Source organism: Argopecten irradians, chromosome 4 (genome assembly GCF_041381155.1).
Source record: "Argopecten irradians isolate NY chromosome 4, Ai_NY, whole genome shotgun sequence".
In the NCBI taxonomy this organism is placed as follows: domain Eukaryota; kingdom Metazoa; phylum Mollusca; class Bivalvia; order Pectinida; family Pectinidae; genus Argopecten; species Argopecten irradians.
In genome coordinates, this window is record NC_091137.1 from 14793627 (window position 1) to 14813495 (window position 19869).

General features: G+C 36.3%; 1 protein-coding gene across 1 annotated transcript in view; it reads left to right on the forward strand.

Moving 5' to 3' along the window:
- Window positions 1–1618: 1618 nt before the first annotated feature.
- Window positions 1619–19869, forward strand: part of LOC138320705 (protein lev-9-like) — a 33821-nt gene continuing 15570 nt past the window's right edge. Inside the window, exons 1-2 of the mRNA XM_069263873.1 lie at window positions 1619–2386; window positions 14661–14798. Coding sequence (XP_069119974.1) covers window positions 2332–2386; window positions 14661–14798 — 193 coding nt within the window. The 5' untranslated portion in view covers window positions 1619–2331. The remainder of the gene's footprint in view (window positions 2387–14660; window positions 14799–19869) is intronic.

Here is a 19869-nt window from a genome sequence, read left to right on the forward strand (position 1 = left end):
CTTATATTGAAAGGCTCCGTTCTTTTAAGGCGTCTGACTATTGATTTGGTTATAGAGAAATATGAGTCCTTTATTTCCACAAGTAAACGCACTGCCAGCAAAATTTATTTCAAATTTAAAACAAAAATACAAATATGTATAAGAATTAAATTGATAAATTGATCAAATGGATCTGTACATTTTGTACTCGTTCCATGATTAATTTAACACAATCCGTGAGCCTTTTCGCAGAGGAAATCTAAAATAAATACACCGTTCCTATCTTTAAAGTATGAGCTAACATTTTAACAAACTCAAAATAACGTGTGTAGGTGACGCTTAACTTGTGCTTGAAGACCATAGAAAATGACAATGAATGATATATTATAATGCAATCAAGTTTTTTTTCTGAACGAAAACTATCCGATATTGTACTAATTATGGTAAAGCATCCCGCAAGGGAGGGCATCCTCTGTCAACAAGATGGTAGCTACTCCGACATAGGGACATCAACGGTTACGGTAAATCAATGTTTCTACGTTTTTAGTAAAATTTCTACGTTTTTATTCCTCTTGAAGGAATTCTATTTGACTGGTTGGTGAGTAGGGGGATCAGCGATATTCTGCCGATCTAATTATACTCAGAAAACCATAAATACAGGGCAAAATGTAGGATCAGGCAATTCAATATATAGCTACGTGTACGTCTTATTAACATTTGAAAATTCTCTCTGGTGAATTCTAAGCTAACATGGCAATTAAATTTGATCTGAGAGACGTCATGGTGAGGCTATTTTTATATTTTATACACCATAAAGCTCTGCTAAAATACTATCTAGATGCTGAATCATTGTTATTTTTTGGACAAAATCCGGCTCATTTATGTGATATTTTGTTCTTCTTTAATGGGGTTTTGATATTCCGACAATTTAAAAAAGAGCTACCAAACTGACTGCCATTGGTGATCAGCAATGTATCGACTTCATCGTTACAGATTGTCATAGTCTTGTATGGTTTTTGCAATATAGGTTGAAAGACATCGTTACATCGCCCACTTTGAATTTGAACAAAGCTGGCAATGTTACCCCGTTCTACAGTCAGACAGAGCTCCAGATCCGAAGATGTGCATTAGCAGTGTTCTCCCCCGAGTGCTTTTCAAACGATTCCATTACGGAATCACACATTTAGATATCTCCAAATGATTTTTATTATACAAACAATTATGTGTTCTTAGATTTAAAGCAAGCCTCGGCGCCCCTCAGCCACCTCTGTGTTGGCGGTGCCGTGGCGCAATCCTAGAGATATTGCCCTATTCATGGGTGTAATGGTTTGTATCAGTAGCGTTTTACACCAACATAATTACATGACACGTTTATAGTCGATTGTTAAACTTGCTGTGTTTGTTTACATTTCCTGTGTCTAGTGGTTTTCTCGCCTTAATGTCTAGTTCCTAATTTTCCCCAATGAATCTCCCTCCAACACACAGATAAATTGATCCAACATCAACAATATCTACAAGAATATATCTCTAGTAAAATCACATAATCGCCAATTGGTTTGTTTATTTGAAATGGTTTGCCCATAAAGCCTATCAGACGATCTAACGTTTGTCAGTAACACTGTATGGTCCGTCCCCGGGGTCTAGGCGTGACAGGGATGCGGACGACGATTGCCCTCACATTCATCACTTATTCCCAAACGGCATGAAACGCTGCAACTCAAAATCAGTTTCAAATCAATGCCCGAATCAATGCCAGATAAATGAGTAAGCTGGCGATGCACTTTTAAGGCTTTTTAATGTTCACCGAGTTCCACACCATGCATAACATGAATATGTGCAGTACACGGCCTTGAAATGGACATCACATGTACAGCGTATATGATTTAAGTGATGTAAATACACTAACGTTGACCAGAGACCGCATAAGAGCGACAGTGAAGCTCATTCAGGCCAATCTCTCCAAGGAGGGAGCGACTTTCTCAGACAACTTAATTAAACCCCACATACTTCTGTGTTTGTTGTTTGCGGACAAGTTTGGACGAGATGATGAATTCTAGTGACACTGATGACTATCCTTTGGAAATGAGTTTCCATACCAAACTCCACTCCTCTCTGAAACTGTCCACCACGGAGGCTCTTTAGAAGTGTCCAGTCAAAACCGAGTGCATGGGATTTAAAGAACGTGCTTTTAGTCAATATAGATTGTATCTACAGAGAAATGTGCAAATCTAATTAGTGCCTAGGTCGGGCCTGTGTCAGTGGAGGTCTAATAGCTCGTCACCGATTCCTTGTATCGTGTGTACTGGTGTAGCGTGCTTCAGCGGCTGTGTGTTATCGTCACAGACAGGAAGCATGGAATTACTACGTGGACTCTGCCTCTTGTCATTCATGCTAATATTTACACACGGTAAGTCCCTAACCTCTCCACATGTGATGTTTACACCTGTGCAATGCACGTGACTAACATGTGCGTAACACCATTTACGAAACACGTGTTTGTTGATGTACACATGCGTGAGATGTTTCTCGCAATGTAATCGATGTCTCAGTTATACCTTGCTACTTCCATTGTATTTATTTGTTTAGATAATGATATTGGTACGGTTTCTATGCCGTTTGATTCAGTACCAAATTATAAATTTCGATACGTTGCCGTTCATGATGACTGGTCATTGAATGAGTAATATTCTACATAAATAATGTTTTATAATAAACGCAGGTCATGTTGGAATCATTGTATTCAATGACACTCAATAGGGATTTGAAGCATAATTGGCAACAAATTCTGTAGGAATTTAGAAATCTTTATAAAAATAACTTGAAAACAACCATTTATTATGGGGACGTTACAATTACTATAGTCTAAATAGACGGTATCGGACGATGTGACAACGTCATTATCAGAGGAAAACCACATTCGATCATATTCGTTAGATATGTAAATGATACACGTGTACAGATTTTAAATGGTAATATATCGGCGTGTACTTTAGAAACACATTATATAACCGAGGAGAGTGGTACGGTTTGTAACATGTAATGTTGAACGGTTAGTGCATGTGCTCTTAAATTACACGTATTACTTGTGTTGAGTGAAATGTTTCCAGTGAATGTTTCTCAATTATGGACGGACTACCTGTTAGCATTGTGCTGCGCGTGTGTTTTTGAAGTCTGCAGTACATTCGTGTTGTGTCTCATTGTAAAAGTGGAACTCTCGCCTCTTTTTAAAGTGCTATCTCACTGAAGCATGCACGGCGTCAAAGACACCAAACAACACACCCCATCTGGTAATCTCATCCCCTTTATGCTTAACGCTAAGGAGGATCATACATTAACACTTTTATATTATGGCGTGTCTCTGCCAGGTAACGGAACATTGAAGCCTTACCTACTGGGGGGAACGCTCAACTCCAGGTCAAAATTATCAGGCGGGTGGAGAAAAGGAAGAGAAGAGAAGAGAAAAGATAAGATCCCAAATTTAGTTGCCATTTACGATCATGGAATGAGGTAGCAGGTACAATTCTAATGCCATATACGTAGGGAAGACGATGTATATAAGCTTAAATCTAGGGAATGTCTTCATTATATTACCGAGGAGTATAACTCGTGAACATGTGGAAGGGTTGTATAGAGGATTTCGTTTCATGGCTTTGTGATGTTTCAGCATTCATTCGTTGAGTGCATATGCCTTGGATTATTGATAGTAGACAGTGAAGAAGAATGATTTTTTCTGTTCACAACCTTAGTGCACCCGCTGTCTCAATATTAAATACGTAATTGACCACAGCTCTCTGTGAACAGTTTGTTGTCGATATTTCAGTCACACGCTCGTATCAAAGTTCAGTGCGACAAGGAACTACACACAGTGACAGGATTTCACAAAACACACACAGTACACCTTCAAAATGATGTTAGGATACTAAACGTCAGGAACTAAAATAAAGCTTGGTTGTAGTGAAGGGTAACTAGAAATAGATCAAACAAATCAGCCAAGGTAACAATAGTTGACAGATGGTTTTGATAAATAGTTCCTATGTTAAATCAGTAACCTAATGAAAATCCTGTATCGGACTATCATTCTAGCTAAAGATTGCCTTGGTCAAAATAAACTTTGTGGTAATCTATAGTTCGTTATTGATAATTTTGGCTGAACATACGTTGGGTTTTGTTTGTTTTATACATCAGCGTCCTGTTAATTAACAGCCAGTGTCATGTAAGGACGGCTTCCCATGTATGTAATGTGTTGCGTGTATGAAGTGAGTGGTGCGTGTTTTGGGAGGCTGCGGTATAATTTTGTTAGGTCTTCTTGTACAGTGGAACGAACTCTTTTTATGGTACTATATCGTCGAACAATACCGCTCAAGACACCAATCAAAATACCCCCACACGGTCACATTATACTGACAACGGGCGGACCAGTCGTCGGTCGTAGCAACACCGATGCATGGCATGATCTTAAGAGGCGACTTAATTTATCACCTCTTTTTTTTCTCTTTTTGCTTCCTCACGTCTCCCTTGACACCACCTCACTTTTAGCCTCTTTGGTTGAGCGTTCGCCCCTGTGAGGAATGCTCTGGGTTCTGTCACCCGGATGAGACACACCATTCCGTCTATAAACGCGAAACAAATGAAACAATGTCAAGCATATTTAATTCTGTCTCTGTGTCTTTAGATGTTAAGTACATATAATTCACAATTCTCCTTTCTGTGATCATACATCATGATTGTCTACGGAACAAATTCTGATCATATTGACATTGACACTATAATGTCTTAGACTAAATCAGCTCTAAAACAATTTGTTTATACCACACGTGGTATAAACTCTGTACGCAATCTGATTGGCTGACACGACGAACTTTGACCGAACTACGTCTTTCTCAGTGTCGTGTCATCATTTGTCAACGTCATCAATAATCGAGTGACGTCATGCTATGCTGTGATCACCGCTTGACGCCAAAACTGCTGTTGGATTGCGTACTTATCCTCGTCGTATTTCTATCGGCTAAAATCGGATATAATTGTGGTAGAAACAGGTCACACGACTCGAGGTTGTTGGATATGAAATTTATTCAACACTCGTAACTATTAAGTTTTTTTTAAAGTTACAAAAGACACTCGCTAAAGCTCGTGTCTTTTGTAACTTTTAAAAAGTAACTCATTCGTGTGGAATGAATTCCATATCCAACAATCACTCGTTGTGTAACCTCTATTTATATATAATTAATGATCGGTTAACGTTCGTTTGTAAGTCGCGAAAGAGCCCCCCCCTAGAACCTGCATTATTATTGTCTTCGTCTGTGGTTTATTCCATTGTTCATACGGTGGAAGAATATTACAAAAGGCGACAAAATTTCGGATCGTATGCTTTTCTTTCTTGAGATTAAGTTATTTTTTTGTGTCGCCCTTTAGGTATCACTATGTCGGCGTCCGGGAAACAGTTTCTTTATCGATTTCTTTATCGGTTTCGATATCTTTAGTATTTATTGTCCGATTTCAACCAAATTTTATAAATTGTTTTATATCAATTAGATCTCGGATGAGTTCGATTATGGTCGAATCAATATTTGCAAGAGTTACGGAACTCTAAAATCGTCAAAACAGACAAATCAATGGTTTCCGCTCGGTTACTTAAATAATCAACATCCAATTTCAACCAAATCTTATAAATTGTTTTATATCAATGAGAGCTTAGATGGGTTCGATACTGGTCAAAATCCCTCAATAATTGCAAGAGCAACGGAACTTTAAAAAAAATTTCAAAACATGATTTCCGCTCGATAACTTTATTATTTATTGTCCAATTTCAACCAAATTTTATAAATTGTTTTATAACAATAAGATCTTAGATGGATGGGTTCGATACTGGTCAAAATCCATCAATATTCGCAAGAGTTACGGGACTATAACTTCATCTAATATTAACAATATTTTCAACTCTAAATAACATTTTTTGTGATGCTGTGCAGGCGACACATCCACTGCCGTTGAATTCTTGTCTTGACGCTACCTCACTTTTTAATAGATACCCTTACAGCTAGGGCGTTAGAATTGTAGCTACTGGTCCCATATATCGTAACAGGCGACTAGATTTGAGATGGTTTCCTTTATATTCTTTTCTTCATAGTTGACTTCCTTCCTTTGGTTTGGTTTGATTCATTAGGTCAGTGACCCTAACAGCCAGGATCATTTGATATCGGCCTACCATGTATGGCAGTGAGTGAATACCTGCATTTTAGTTGTGTTGTGTCCATGTATAACTATTGTCCTTACTATAATACCATTTCACTGAAGGAAGCAGAAACTATCAGTTTGTAGACTTTGGTATGTCGTCCTGAGGATAGAACCAAGAGCCTTCCTCACAGGGGCACACACTCAGCTAAAGGCTAAAAGTGAGAGTCGTAAGTTTAGTCGCTTTTTATGATAATTGGTAAACATTTTCTAGGACTTCCCTGTGATGAACGTCTTAGGTTCTGTTCTCTGCTTCTTGTTGTTCAGCATAAAGGAACGACTGGTTTGCCCGTTTTCAGTATAATTTGACCGAAGGGAATGTTTGATATAAACGATTAACATGACTAATATTTCACAACTTTCATAACTATTTTTAATTGCCATTGAAATTTTACCAGAACGCAATCCATCTGGATATCTTCTTTATTCTTAATAATGTATCGTCGAGAATAATTGGTGTTTGTGTAAGTTATAAAGGAAAACTTTCACAGAGTAGTACATAACCTGACATACAGGTTTAGTAAATATATACTTAGAGTCTGATTAAGACCGAGTAGGAATTCTTAATTCGATTAAATGTCATAATTCATCATGTATAATCTTCAAATATAGCAATAAATCAACAAGGGACGAAGACATTAGTTGAAGTTTCTCCTATATTGTCTTTAAAACTGATAATATGAAGCTAGAAATATAAACAAATCACAAGAGCAGCGTGTTCTAGGATATAATAAGATATTGATATTGTCAGCAGCATCAAACAGGCCTGTCATAAACTGTCAATTATCCATGTATTGATTGTGGCGAAGACGACGAACCTTTTGGTTTCAAAATGAAATCTACACAGAGGAAGTATCAATATTGAAGGTATGAAACTGTTTTTGTATGTTTATGGAGTTAAATCATATGGTCTGCCCACAAGTTGTCTAAAACTTAGAGAAAAAATAATGAAATAAACGATGTGTCTAAAACTAAAGAATAAAAAATAATGGTTGGTTATCAACTCTATCATTTGGCAAAATTTGATATTTTTTAAGATTAAATATATTAGGAAAACATAATGGGACTTTAATAGAATGATATATGCTTGATTCATTTTTCTTTCATACCTACGGGTGTAATACTTGATGGTCTAGGGCAATACACTCATGCCGCCTAAGGCTGTATTGCATGGCTACCCATGCAATAAAGCCTCGTGACGTCACGGCGTCAACAAAATTTCCATTTCCTTGGTAAAAATTTAACATTTATTTTCACAAACTTGACTGGTTTTACTATAAAAGATGCAAACAACGGAATTTTTGTTGGAAATATCGCGTCATTTTTTATGTATGAAAAATTGACTTTCAGACGTGGATTTCTTCGAATTTATTTCAAAATGGCGGGATATTATAGTTGTAAAATTGCAATTTAAAGTCGAAAAATGAAAAAAAAAAAAAAAAGAAAAATACTCTTTCATAAGTGGATATGTAGGATAGGGATATTTTACCCTCGGGATCACAAAATGTTGCAAAACTCCGTCAAGCCTCGGGTGACCTCGGGTAGAATATCCCTATTATTCATATCCACATATGAAAGAGTCTTATAATATTTACTACACAGATAGATGTTCTCAATAAGAGCCCCATCTTGTTTAAACGGTGTTCTTCTTATTTTTGGCTCTGTAGGTAGGGCGTGAGAATTGCATGAAAGTAATCGCGAATAAAGTTTTCTTTTTAAAATGGCTTTCTTCTTCCTACCCTAAAGTCTCTCTTGACACCGCCTCAGTTTTTGAATTACGTTGAACACTCACCCATATGAGGAAGGGGTTATGTCTCCTGGCCGAGACACACCATAGTCTATAAAAGTGGTTTCTTCTCCTGCTTAGCTTTTAGTATTAAGGGAGAGAAGCGACTCAAATGACATTATTCACTTTCAATCATGTTGTTTTTTCTTCACTAATTCCCTTTTTTACAAACTGAGTACATTCGTATAAGCTATAATGCAGAGCTTAATATATTTGAGTGCCATACATCACTAGATATATTGAGATCTGTTCTAAATGTCGAAACCGACTTCTAGTCGACAATTTACAAGAAACGTAACTCACAACTATTGAAAGTAAAATGTTCTTTATATTATAAACCCATTTTCTCCAATGTTATAATTAATTCATATGCATATGCTTCAATATACTCCCTCAGCATGGCTCCAGTGGTAACACTATGGACTTTATAGTACTGCCCGGTCACTAGGAATGGCTTGTGTGGGAGTGATATTGAGGGATCAAAATTCAAATTAAATTCAAATAAATATCAACTGATTTAAATCAAGGAACTGTATATAGTGAACTGATATGAAGCCATTTTACATTTTAACTTATAATTATCTGGCTATACGGTATTCACGTTTTAACTATAAACAAAAATATAGATATACATATATATATATATATATATACTTCACATGCCTTTTTATACCTGCTCATTATCGGAGTGTTATCATAGCATAACTTACAAGTGTATCCTTAATAGATATTTAATTTCAATATTGTCTGTAAAATTGTATATATTCGTAATTATATGATTTTGAGATGTACATGTATGTATCCACAATGTTATTGTATTGTATCAAACGGAAGCGGTATCAGTGCTATGTCTGTAATATTCAAGCGTGTTCTATAGTCAGTCGTGTGTGCGCCATAGGAATGTAATTATTACTTTTGTATTATCAAGTGGTGTAAAAAACTGATTCTATAACACAGACTCTCTTATTCACTTATTCAGGCATTCCTATGAACAATGGCGACTCATTCTCAACAGTTGTTTGTTGTCTTTGACAAATGACACTGAAGACATTGCTCTGTCTGGACCATTGACCTTTGACCTTCTACACTGGGGAACAGAGACACGGAGAACGATGCAGCAATGGACACTGTGCTGACGTCACGAATTTCTCTGCGATATGTCGACAATTTACAAGAAACGTAACTCACAACTATTGAAAATGAAATATTCTTTATATTATAAACCCATTTTCTCCAATGTTATAATTAATTCAATGGCGACTCATTCTCAACAGTTGTTTGTTGTCTTTGACAAATGACACTGAAGACATTGCTCTGTCTGGAACATTGACCTTTGACCTTCTACACTGGGGAACAGAGACACGGAAAACAATGCAGCAATGGACATTGTGCTGACATCAAGAATTTCTCTGCGATATGTCAACAACACAAATACATGTGTCTATATTTTTATACAGTTTGCTTATTTTGCAAATATATATGCTTTAGTTTGTTTTCGTCAAAAAGGTTTATTAATATTTGTAAAGCCATAATAACAAAACACCGACTATTTGACGCAATTTCCGGCAACACTTGTATATTAACTGTCCTCACGTGGCACCTTACTATTGTTTATGTTGAACCCTTACTGACTCGTGTCCAGACAAAGCAGTGTTTTTGTGTATTTGTCGTGTGTTTCATTGGATTAAAACTTGATTATGGCTCTACTGATTTTGCATATAGCTCCTACCTGCAAATTTATGATACTGGTCATACCCGAGAACTACCACTGATATTCAGATCGTTTCGGAAAGCATCAGTGGAAAGTCTCTATGAAGAAGCATTTGAGCAATCATTTAGACTGTGCTGGACAACTATGACGAAGTTGAACTATCCTCTATATCAAAATATTTTCACACAAAATAAGAAAATCGAAAAAATAACAATACGATATATATTGTTGGATCTGAGGATAATAATAATAATCAGATATGAGCGTTCATTTACTTTATTATGATACTGCAAGTATAGCGTTAATCGTGCCTCCTGCCTATCTTACATGATAAGTAAAAGGCGACTTTTAGGATTTTTTTCTTTTTTCCCCAGACGCCTCCCTAAGCCATTGCCTTACGTTTGGCCTTGCGTTGAGCGTTCGTCCCCGTGACGAAGGCTCTGTTTTCTGTCCTCTGTACGAGACACATCATAGTCTGTAAAATTGGTTGTTTCTGCTCCTGCTTAGCGCCCATCATAAAACGACTGGATCGTCCCTGTCAGTATAATGTTACGGGATGAGGTGTGCTTGTTTGGTGCCGTCACTGCTATAGCATTATATAACGGGAAAAAGTTTCCACCAATGCAAAGAGACATAATGCAGCCTCCCAGTACATGCAGACAATAACACAAAACACATCACATGCAGAGGAAGTCGTCCTTAATTGACCTTGGCTGTTAATGGGACGTTAAACTATCAAACTTTTACTTCATATATCGCTTCGCGTTTTCTTTAAAATACTATCATTGACATCAGCTATTACTTCTTAAAAGTTCTTTTTTCAGCATTAGGTGTTGATCAAAACAAACAAGAAAATTTTAATGTAGATTTGCAAAGTTCACACCGAGAGAGGAAATATATTATCACGCTCTTTCTTTTCATCGTTTGTTCACGCTCTTTGTTTTCATCGTTCGTTGTCTCTTTTCTGTTTCGCAAACTGTTGACTTTCTTGATGTTTTTATTTTCCATTACCTTAAGGAAACACAGGAAGCCGTACATACAAAGAATACGCGTATTTTAGAATGTTCATTGACAAAACTTTGAACAGGCCTCTAATTTTCGTTTATCATTAAAATTGTATTACAATCCCGGAAGGACTTGAGGCAAAGTACTATCTCACCTGCTATATATATTATACAGCGTCTGTAAATGACAGATTAATCAACTCCTTTTGATGCATTATTCTATATTATTGACCTTTTCATAGAAGATGTATGTCTATATAGGACATATTTGCTGTGTGTGTCTCTTTGGTGTCCTTTAAGTCAGGTTTTTTAAAACGGGTTTTCGCCCCTCTGTCTATTTATTAATAGTAGTTCATCCGTTTCCTATCCTGAAGTTAAATCATCAAACATTCATAGCGGATGAGAATAAATCTATTGTGTAAAGTCGCTTTCATTATGAATACCCTCTCAGTCACTGGTAAAACCTGTCTCGGTACTTTTGTGTTTAACGTGGTAATGCAGTTTTACGAGCAGACAAAATCGATGTAAATGGAGAATCTTTACAACCAGGTAGACACACCCTGCATCACTGTCGCCTTGACATACATCACAACCTCTAACTGACGTCATCAATATTTCATAACCACGTTTCCGAGTTGACATTTTGTGTTACTATTAGCGCCGGTTGTATGAACTGCTGTTTCCTATAGTAGCCATTAACTGTACTGGAGACAATATTACTCGCGAACTTTCTTGTTCTGTTCTGATTTAAACATTGCATGTATTTGATTCAGGAGTGGCTCCGTTCATAGCGACGAACGATATCCCATAACATATGTCCCATCGTTCCTGAGAAGCTTAGCATGTCAAAAATGTGATCCTTAAAATATGACAATGGTTTTGTATGCATGCTTTGCGTTAGAGGTTCTCAGAAAATTACAATCAAGTTGTGCAACTGAATACGTCATGGATAATCTCTATAGTCTTCTCCGGTTTTATTTGAGTTGTCATGACAACTGGTAGTAAAATGAACAACGAAATGTGCTCCTAGACCCGACATTCTTGTTATAAGACACAGACTAGTTATTTAAGGCGGGATCAAGACCAACACACCCTACACAAATATTTGTCTATATTGGTTTGTTCTACACAGAATGTATTTTTTCACGTGATTTTTTTTACGTGAAATTCACGTGAAATCAACTTTTTTGACCTGGTTCACGTAAACTTCACTTCAGAATTATTGCCTGTGATTATTAGGTCACTTAGTCCAAAGGACCAAGGTGATCTTACTTGATACCCGGGCTTCCGTCGTCTGTCCGTCAATAATCGACTTCTTCTCCATTACCGCTGGTACGAATTAAACAAAATTTGACTGGTTGCATCCCTATGAGGTACTGAAAATTGTACAAATTGTCAAGCTGACCCCCTGGGGGGCTCAGGGGCGGGGCCAAAAGGGGTCAATTTGATTATTTTCATATAAACGACTTCTTCTCAGAAACTTACCATGGGATAGCACTCATAATGCAGTGGTAGCACCCTTATAGGGTGGGAATTCAATATTATACAAATGATTGAACTGTCCTTCGGGGACCTGATAGGTTGGGCAAAAAGGGGTCAATTTAGCTATTTTTATATAAACGACTTCTTCTCTGATACTAAGCTTGGCATTGCAATCATCATGCAATGGTTGCATCTTTATACGGTGGGGAAACAGAATTGTACAAATAGTGGGACTGACTCCCCGGGGCCTGAGGAGTCGGGCGAAAAGTGTCAATTTGGTTATTTTCATATAAACGAATTCTTCTCTGAATATAAGCATGGGATAACATTCATAATACAATTGGAACATCATTATGGGGCCGGTTTTCATATTTGTACAAATGATGGGGTTTACCCTCCAGGGGGCCTGAGGGGCGGGACTAAAAGGGGTCAATATGGCGACTGCCATATAAACAACTTCTTCTTTAGGCTTAGTATTGAATGACACTCATAGTCATTATGTTTATAGCATCCATCATTATGTGGTAGGGATTCAAAATTAAACAAATGGTGGGGTAATTTTTGCTTTTTCTTATTTGTAATAGTTTCTGAGATAATTAGTAAAAACCAGTTTAGCAGTACAGGCTATTAGGGCCTCTTGTATTTAAATATTAATTGTCGTATAAGGGGTGTCTTGCATGTGTGAGGTGCGTGTTTTGGGAGACTGTGGTATATGCATGTTGTGTGTGAGGTGCGTGTTTTGGGAGACTGTGGTATATAAGTGTTGTGTGTGTGAGTTACGTGTTTTGGGAGACTGTGGTATATACGTGTTGTGTGTGTGAGGTGCGTGTTTTGGGAGACTGGTATATACGTTTTGTGTGTGTGAGGTGCGTGTATTGGGAGACTGTGGTATATACATGTTGTGTGTGTGAGGTGTGTGTTTTGGGAGACTGTGGTATATACGTGTTGTGTGTGTGAGGTGGGTGTTTTGGGAGACTGTGGTATATACGTGTTGTGTCGTCTTGTACACCAACATTTGACATTAGTAAGATTGCATGAAACTGGAAATAAAGCCTGCCTTAATACAGTCATGTAAGGACGTACGACGCCCCCGTTCATGCAGTGCCAGACTCTCTAGAGTCTTCAGACCTGCTGGTTTTGTTAAATTTACATGCGGCGACATCCTGTGCTTATTAATTCTCGTCAAATCTGACTAGACTAGTCATTTGTGACAAAGCTTTGATTCTTTCACTTCGAAATAGGCCGGCTATGTCGCCGTAAAACACGCACTTGCCAAACCATGGCCGCTTAAATTGACCACTTAGTCCGATATGCGTTCCAGCCTGACAAACGTAATACCAAACTCATCATATATGATTGGCTGGAATCAGTGGCAGATGACGAGGAAAGGACAACGCAATTCATTTAGGCCGGCTGATTTATTCAAAGACTGCAAGGACCTATAACGTGATCAGAATTGAATGTTAAAGTGACGTTGATGGAAACTTAAAGAAAACCATTTGTCTTCATGTTAGTTTTATACATTTCTCATGCATGTATCACTTGTCAGAGTAATGAGAAGCTATGTATCACACCGCCACAAACCTTCCTCGCTCTCTGTTGGTTATCGACAATCTATTGATGACGTTGACGTGACGTAGGGCCATTAAGTCGTTAGTGATTGAATTCATTACAGCGTCTTGTCCTTATGTTATGTTAAACCATATTGAATACTTCAACAAGTACCATTATTGTATACCACAGTGAACCTGAATGTTGTCTGTGTTTATCTTTTTTTAGACTTAATATGTATTTTTAAAAGAAGTGTTTTCATAGTGAACGTCTTAATTTATAAAAACACAAAAACTTAACGTTTTCTTCATATCGAAAATTCAATTATAAAAATGCATCAGGTTTTAAGCACTCATGTATCAATGTACACTGTTTGTTTGTTCTTCTAGGAATAGTTAATGTTGTAAAAGGTGTTATAATTTGATTCGTTTTACTAGGACTAATCAAAATTATTGATACAGTGAAGCGACAGATCCAAGGAGAAATGATTAAACAAAAAAGTCCCCGAGAAAAAATGTAGAGAGTAAATTTGAGGTAGCCGTTGGCAAAATCAGCAGTGTAACTCATTTGTTATTTCAAAGAATTATTACAAAACTCAAAATAAAGATACATAAAATCACAGTGTTAAACAGATATTTCAATTTAAAACCCAAATGTTCTGGTCCATCGAACGATGTAACTATAGCGAAGCCAGGCATTGACGATGTAAAACGCTTCCTTAAACTGCATACTTTATAAATAAATAGTTAAAGAACACGACGGGTGATTTTCAATTCAGTTATGAAATTACCAATGAATGTAACATGTGTGTTATTTTGATATTCCAGACGACCATGCGGATATTATCGATGGGATATACAGTCATTTTTGGGTGATGTTTTATTGTCGCTGACGGAATTTCATTGCTTTTTTACAGGAACAGAAGACTGTCCGCGCCGAATTGACAAAAACAATAACCGAGTATGTAAGAAGAAATGTCAAAACGGTACTTGCGCGAGTCCTAGAAAAGATTGTCTCTGTGATGGAGCCTGCGGCAAGAGCTGCATCCTTAGAAGTGAGTATTGCTATAACATGATGCCTTTCTTCCCGTATCCAAATGCAGAGGTTAAGTATGGTGTTCTTCACGGAAGGAATATTTGATTATACAAGTCACGAGGAATAGAGTCGAATCAAACCTATGTTCAGTTTCCTCTAGTTTTGTTTCTGTCTATTTCCGTACATTCTATTACGTTGGCATAAAATGTAGAACATGGAATAATATTTAATTTGTCATACGTGTGATAAATATCAATAGATGAACTTGATGTAATTTGATGGCTCTCCCCACTGGGGTTTCTTACCCCTCTCATTTGGGTCTCAGATACCAATCACATCACGATAGTATTTATTGGCCTAACACCGGCCCTTAGACAACAGCGATATAATACTCACAAATGTACATTTCCATTGTATGGATGTGCGTTTCCATTGTATGAATGTACTGTTTAATTCTATATATGAGTGATGTATGCCTTTTTGCGACTCCGAAACGGAACTTTTTACCGGGGTTAATTTCTGCCATGTATCTGCCGCTAAAACACAAAGACGTTGAAACGATTTGTAAATTTTCTCTCGTGTACCTACACGAGTACTTGTATCGATCACTTTACGAAATGGACAGTTTTATTTGTACCCCATTCTTTTCTTAACGAGAAAGAAAAAAAAACATGGAAAGGTTCCGAATCGGAGTCGCAGAGACGCTAATGTCATTCATTCATACATACAAAGAAACAACACAATCATACAGTGAAAATGGACATTCATACAATGTAAAAGTACAATTATATCAAGTATCTATGCAATTAAATAATATAAAATAAGTAAAATCAAATCAAATAAGACAAGTATATTGATAACACCAAACAAAACAATGATACATGTAAATCAGATATATAGGTCATCAAATTAAATAATGGTGAAATCGATTGATATAATGATAAAAGAAAATATATCCATGGCAAATGAAAAAATAATGGTAGAATCAAATGATATGTTGATCAAATCCAATATCAATAAAATTACATGTATAACATTTATTGGTTATATCAAAGCATATAATATAATTAAAACACAAATTCATATAGTATATTTGAACCATACCTGGTCATGTTTTACGTAATGAGATGATAACCAATGTTTTTAAGCCAATGAAAATGTCCGTTATGAGAAGATAACCAATGTTTTTAGGTTAGTCAATGTGCGTATTGTAGTATACAGTTGTTAACTGGGGCTTTTAACACTTCTTTTGACTGCTAGATGGAACAGTTCATTTATTGGCATTTTTGTCAATAGAGTTTATATAGAAAACTAATGTATATGGATATAAAAATTCTTAATATTTCGCTAACGTTAAGAATTTGCGGGTTTCGCTAAAGACGCGAATATAGATTATATAAACCTCTCTCGAAAACGCCACCTACACAAGCTAACACTAACGTGTGTATTAAAACACTGTTTAAAAGTTATAATTTCCATCTTGAAAAATTCCTACATTTGTTGCACATCTATTAAGAGAAATCGATATATTCATATTTTTATAGTTATTTTTTTATGAAAACAAATGTCATTTCACTTGGTATAGCCATAGATGGCCACACCAGCTCTTAGAAGTAGAAAATTATTCACATAGAGTCGATTGTCACAACAGGATCGAAATCGAAAGAGCAACGACAGTTTTGTATAACACGTAATTAATCATTTGCTTCTACAAACACGCCGCGGAATGGTTCATACAGCACACACAATCAGATAATAACTAATGGCCTCCCCGTGACAATATCAATGTAAAGGTGTTGTAATGAATGGTCGTTATTAATGCAGATCCATCGGGAGTCCTTCATTACACTTCTTCTCCTGAAATGTTAGACATGAAAGCATATGTCCCCACGAGACACATGTGCCTGTCATATCGAGGTCAGCTAGGGAATAACGAAGCATAATTTTAGATATGTGACCGGAAATTGGATGTAGTTTATACATTTACCTGTCAAGCAAGTCGAAATTTTACTTTCGATGTTTAGAACATATTTTGGTAACGATTTGTTACTAAACATTTATTTGAAATATAATGTTAGTATTTGTTATTCAAATTTCCAAAACGTAAGAAATACCTTATAACTAATGCTAATTTTGTTATTGATAAGTACGCTATTTCGATAGTTTTGTTAAATATGAAAGGTGAAAAATCATTCCTTTACATTCAAATTCGTTTACATAACTAGGACAATGCAGAGGACCATTCACCCCCAAACCACCATTCAACCTCCAAACCACCATTCAACCCCAAACCACCATTTAACCCCCAAATCTTAACTATCAACCATTTAAAGCTTGACTGTCTAGTTTTATATCATGGCATCGTATCTAGAACACTCTGAACTACTCATTGTATAGTTCGTCAGTATGGCAATTCACCAAGTCATCTTAATATTCTGGTCATTGCTACCAATCTCGTTTACGTGGACCTAAGATGTTTGCCTCATACTCGATCAGACAATTTCCCTCTTCGCAATTGCATGTTCTAATTCCTGGTTGCCCTTATGTGGCTTGTTCAGTGGTGAGCTCGGTATAAGTGGCTTGGGCCGTAATCCGATTTTCGTCCCGTTATTCCAAGAGGATTATGTGTTTTCAGAGACAAATATTCACTTCCTCTTTATGACTGCGTAAATGATTGAAAAATCCAATAACTTGCTACGGAAACAGATCCGTCTGATATTTGAGGCTATGGAAATTTGAACTGTCTTATATTACATGCTTGTAGGTATCCCTGTGAGAATGTCTTTCTCTACTTTTCAGAATTTCGATGTTGGCATTAACTTCGAAACAGTTTTGTTTGAAAATACACGACCTCCATTCAAATATCTTCAAATGTGAACACAATTGTATAGCATGTGTGATCGATGATTTGTTACTGAAGTAGAAAATCTCTGATACCATGTTTCATAATTCACGACAGGAATTGTGTATTTGGATGTTGCGGTGTATGTGCGTTTTCTTCTTCTATCTGAACACTGATTTACAATTGTTTTCTTTCGTTTGAAAACCTTTAAATTCCGTGGTTAATTGCTTTAAATTTTAGGTGAGTAAGTATCTTACCAATTATGACTAGGTTTCCGTATTCAAGTAAATAATTAACCGTTAGATACAATATATCTGCCGTATATGTCCCCCAAATAACCTTATATAGATCCCCCTACTGACATTGATAAATAAACTGATGCTGCTAACTCTATTACCTTCGCCTCTCCTGTCGACGAGCTTTCTATAAGACTACTGTAATCACATTGCGTACTCCGTGTCGCTGGGATCCAGTGATTCAGCATGTCATTCAGATCACCACAGTGTATGAGGAAATATATTGAGCTGCCAACATGCATATGGAAGTTCTTATTTATGCCACTTTTCATGTCAATCACATATTTAAATTAATTTTGTTTCCATTGGAATATATAGTTAACACACGATGGAGCAAGGCAAGAAGTCGAAGATAAGACATCAAACGAACTTTATATGAAACAGAATAGATCAAAGGATCTTTGTGATTCCTTTGTTCTATCGTGTCCAGACAAAGACATAGTCGCTGCTCTGATGATCAAATATGTTGTGATTCCTTTTACCTACCGTTAAAGATCAGTTTCAATAATGAATCTAGTTGATTTGCATTTTTTACAGTTTGGATATGTCCTTTACTACTGTCCTGACTCCGAGTTTTGGTACCAAAGTTGGCGCGACTTAAGAACAAACTTAAGTTAGTTTTGTCAATAACTTACAATGTGTAAACCTGTTTTTGAGAAATATGGGTCAATTTGTTAGTTCCTTTGGAATTTTTCTATCTTTCATTGTGTTATCATTTTACCGGTTATTTAGTTGACAAAGCCAAAAGTGACCTCAAGCTGGGGTATTGTGAAAGTATTAGGACAGCGATGGACTAATGGTACCTCACCTAACTAATTTATAGATATATAAGCATATCACATTGACACAGATAGATTGTGACAATAGTCAATAAGTAGCTGACGTAAAACGTTGTCTGGCCTGATTAAGTTGTGGTCCCATTCAATTTGAGGAAGCACTGTCAGGACGCCGTGTGTACAGAAAGAATATTGCCTTTTTACATCAACCAGTGTTTGTTGTTCAAGGTTTAATGTCCGTGTAAATTCCAAGGTCAAATGAAAATAGAACTTCAAGGGTGCACTTGGCCAATGTGATTATTTGTTTTTCTCAATTTCATTTAACCAGACGCCAGACAGAAAACTCATTATTCACTGAAATCAATATTACATGCCGATCCTGTTTTTGAAATAAAAAGCTACTTTCGTGTTTGAAAATGAAAAATAAAAATGAATATTTTTCAACACATGTCTTCAGCTGCGTTGATGATATTTATAATTCGTGATCAAGGGAATGAGCAGTGTAGTGAAATTTCTCAAAAGACGAACAGAAGAAGCATAGGAAAATTTAGTATTTTATTGAAGAAATAGAATCAATGATATGACAAACAAAACTGGCCTGGCCTTGTAAAGGCGTTAGAATGTGGCATATGGTGCCCATGTGATTGCGACAGGCAAAGACTAACAATTAAGATTTGATGAACCCATAGTTGACAGTTATAAGTTGATGATTAGTATTGTTAAATGTAACTGATGCGAAGTCCCCTGAAAACACCGTCTATCAGGAACGAGGTCCCATGTCTAATATTTTTAAATATTAATTACGAGAAAAAAATAATTCTACGTAATTTGTTGCCACGAGACAAGATCTTTGCAAACAGGCTCAATATAGTATGTGTTCTCCATTTATTTTACTACATTAACACTGTCGACGTTAAAACACTTAGAGATTTGTAAATAAAATGTGTGATTCACTCCAATATCATAAACAAATCAATATCTTAGATTACATAAATAATCATTGGCCCAAAAAAATGAAAATAAAAAAATAATCTAATAGAGTCACATCGTTCTTTTAAAAACTTTGCTTATCAACATCGTAGAATAAAATATAATCAAGAAATGTACTCTAAGTGAGAAGTACTATCTAGTATGATTATACCAGAATGTCCAAAATACACACATACAATTATACAG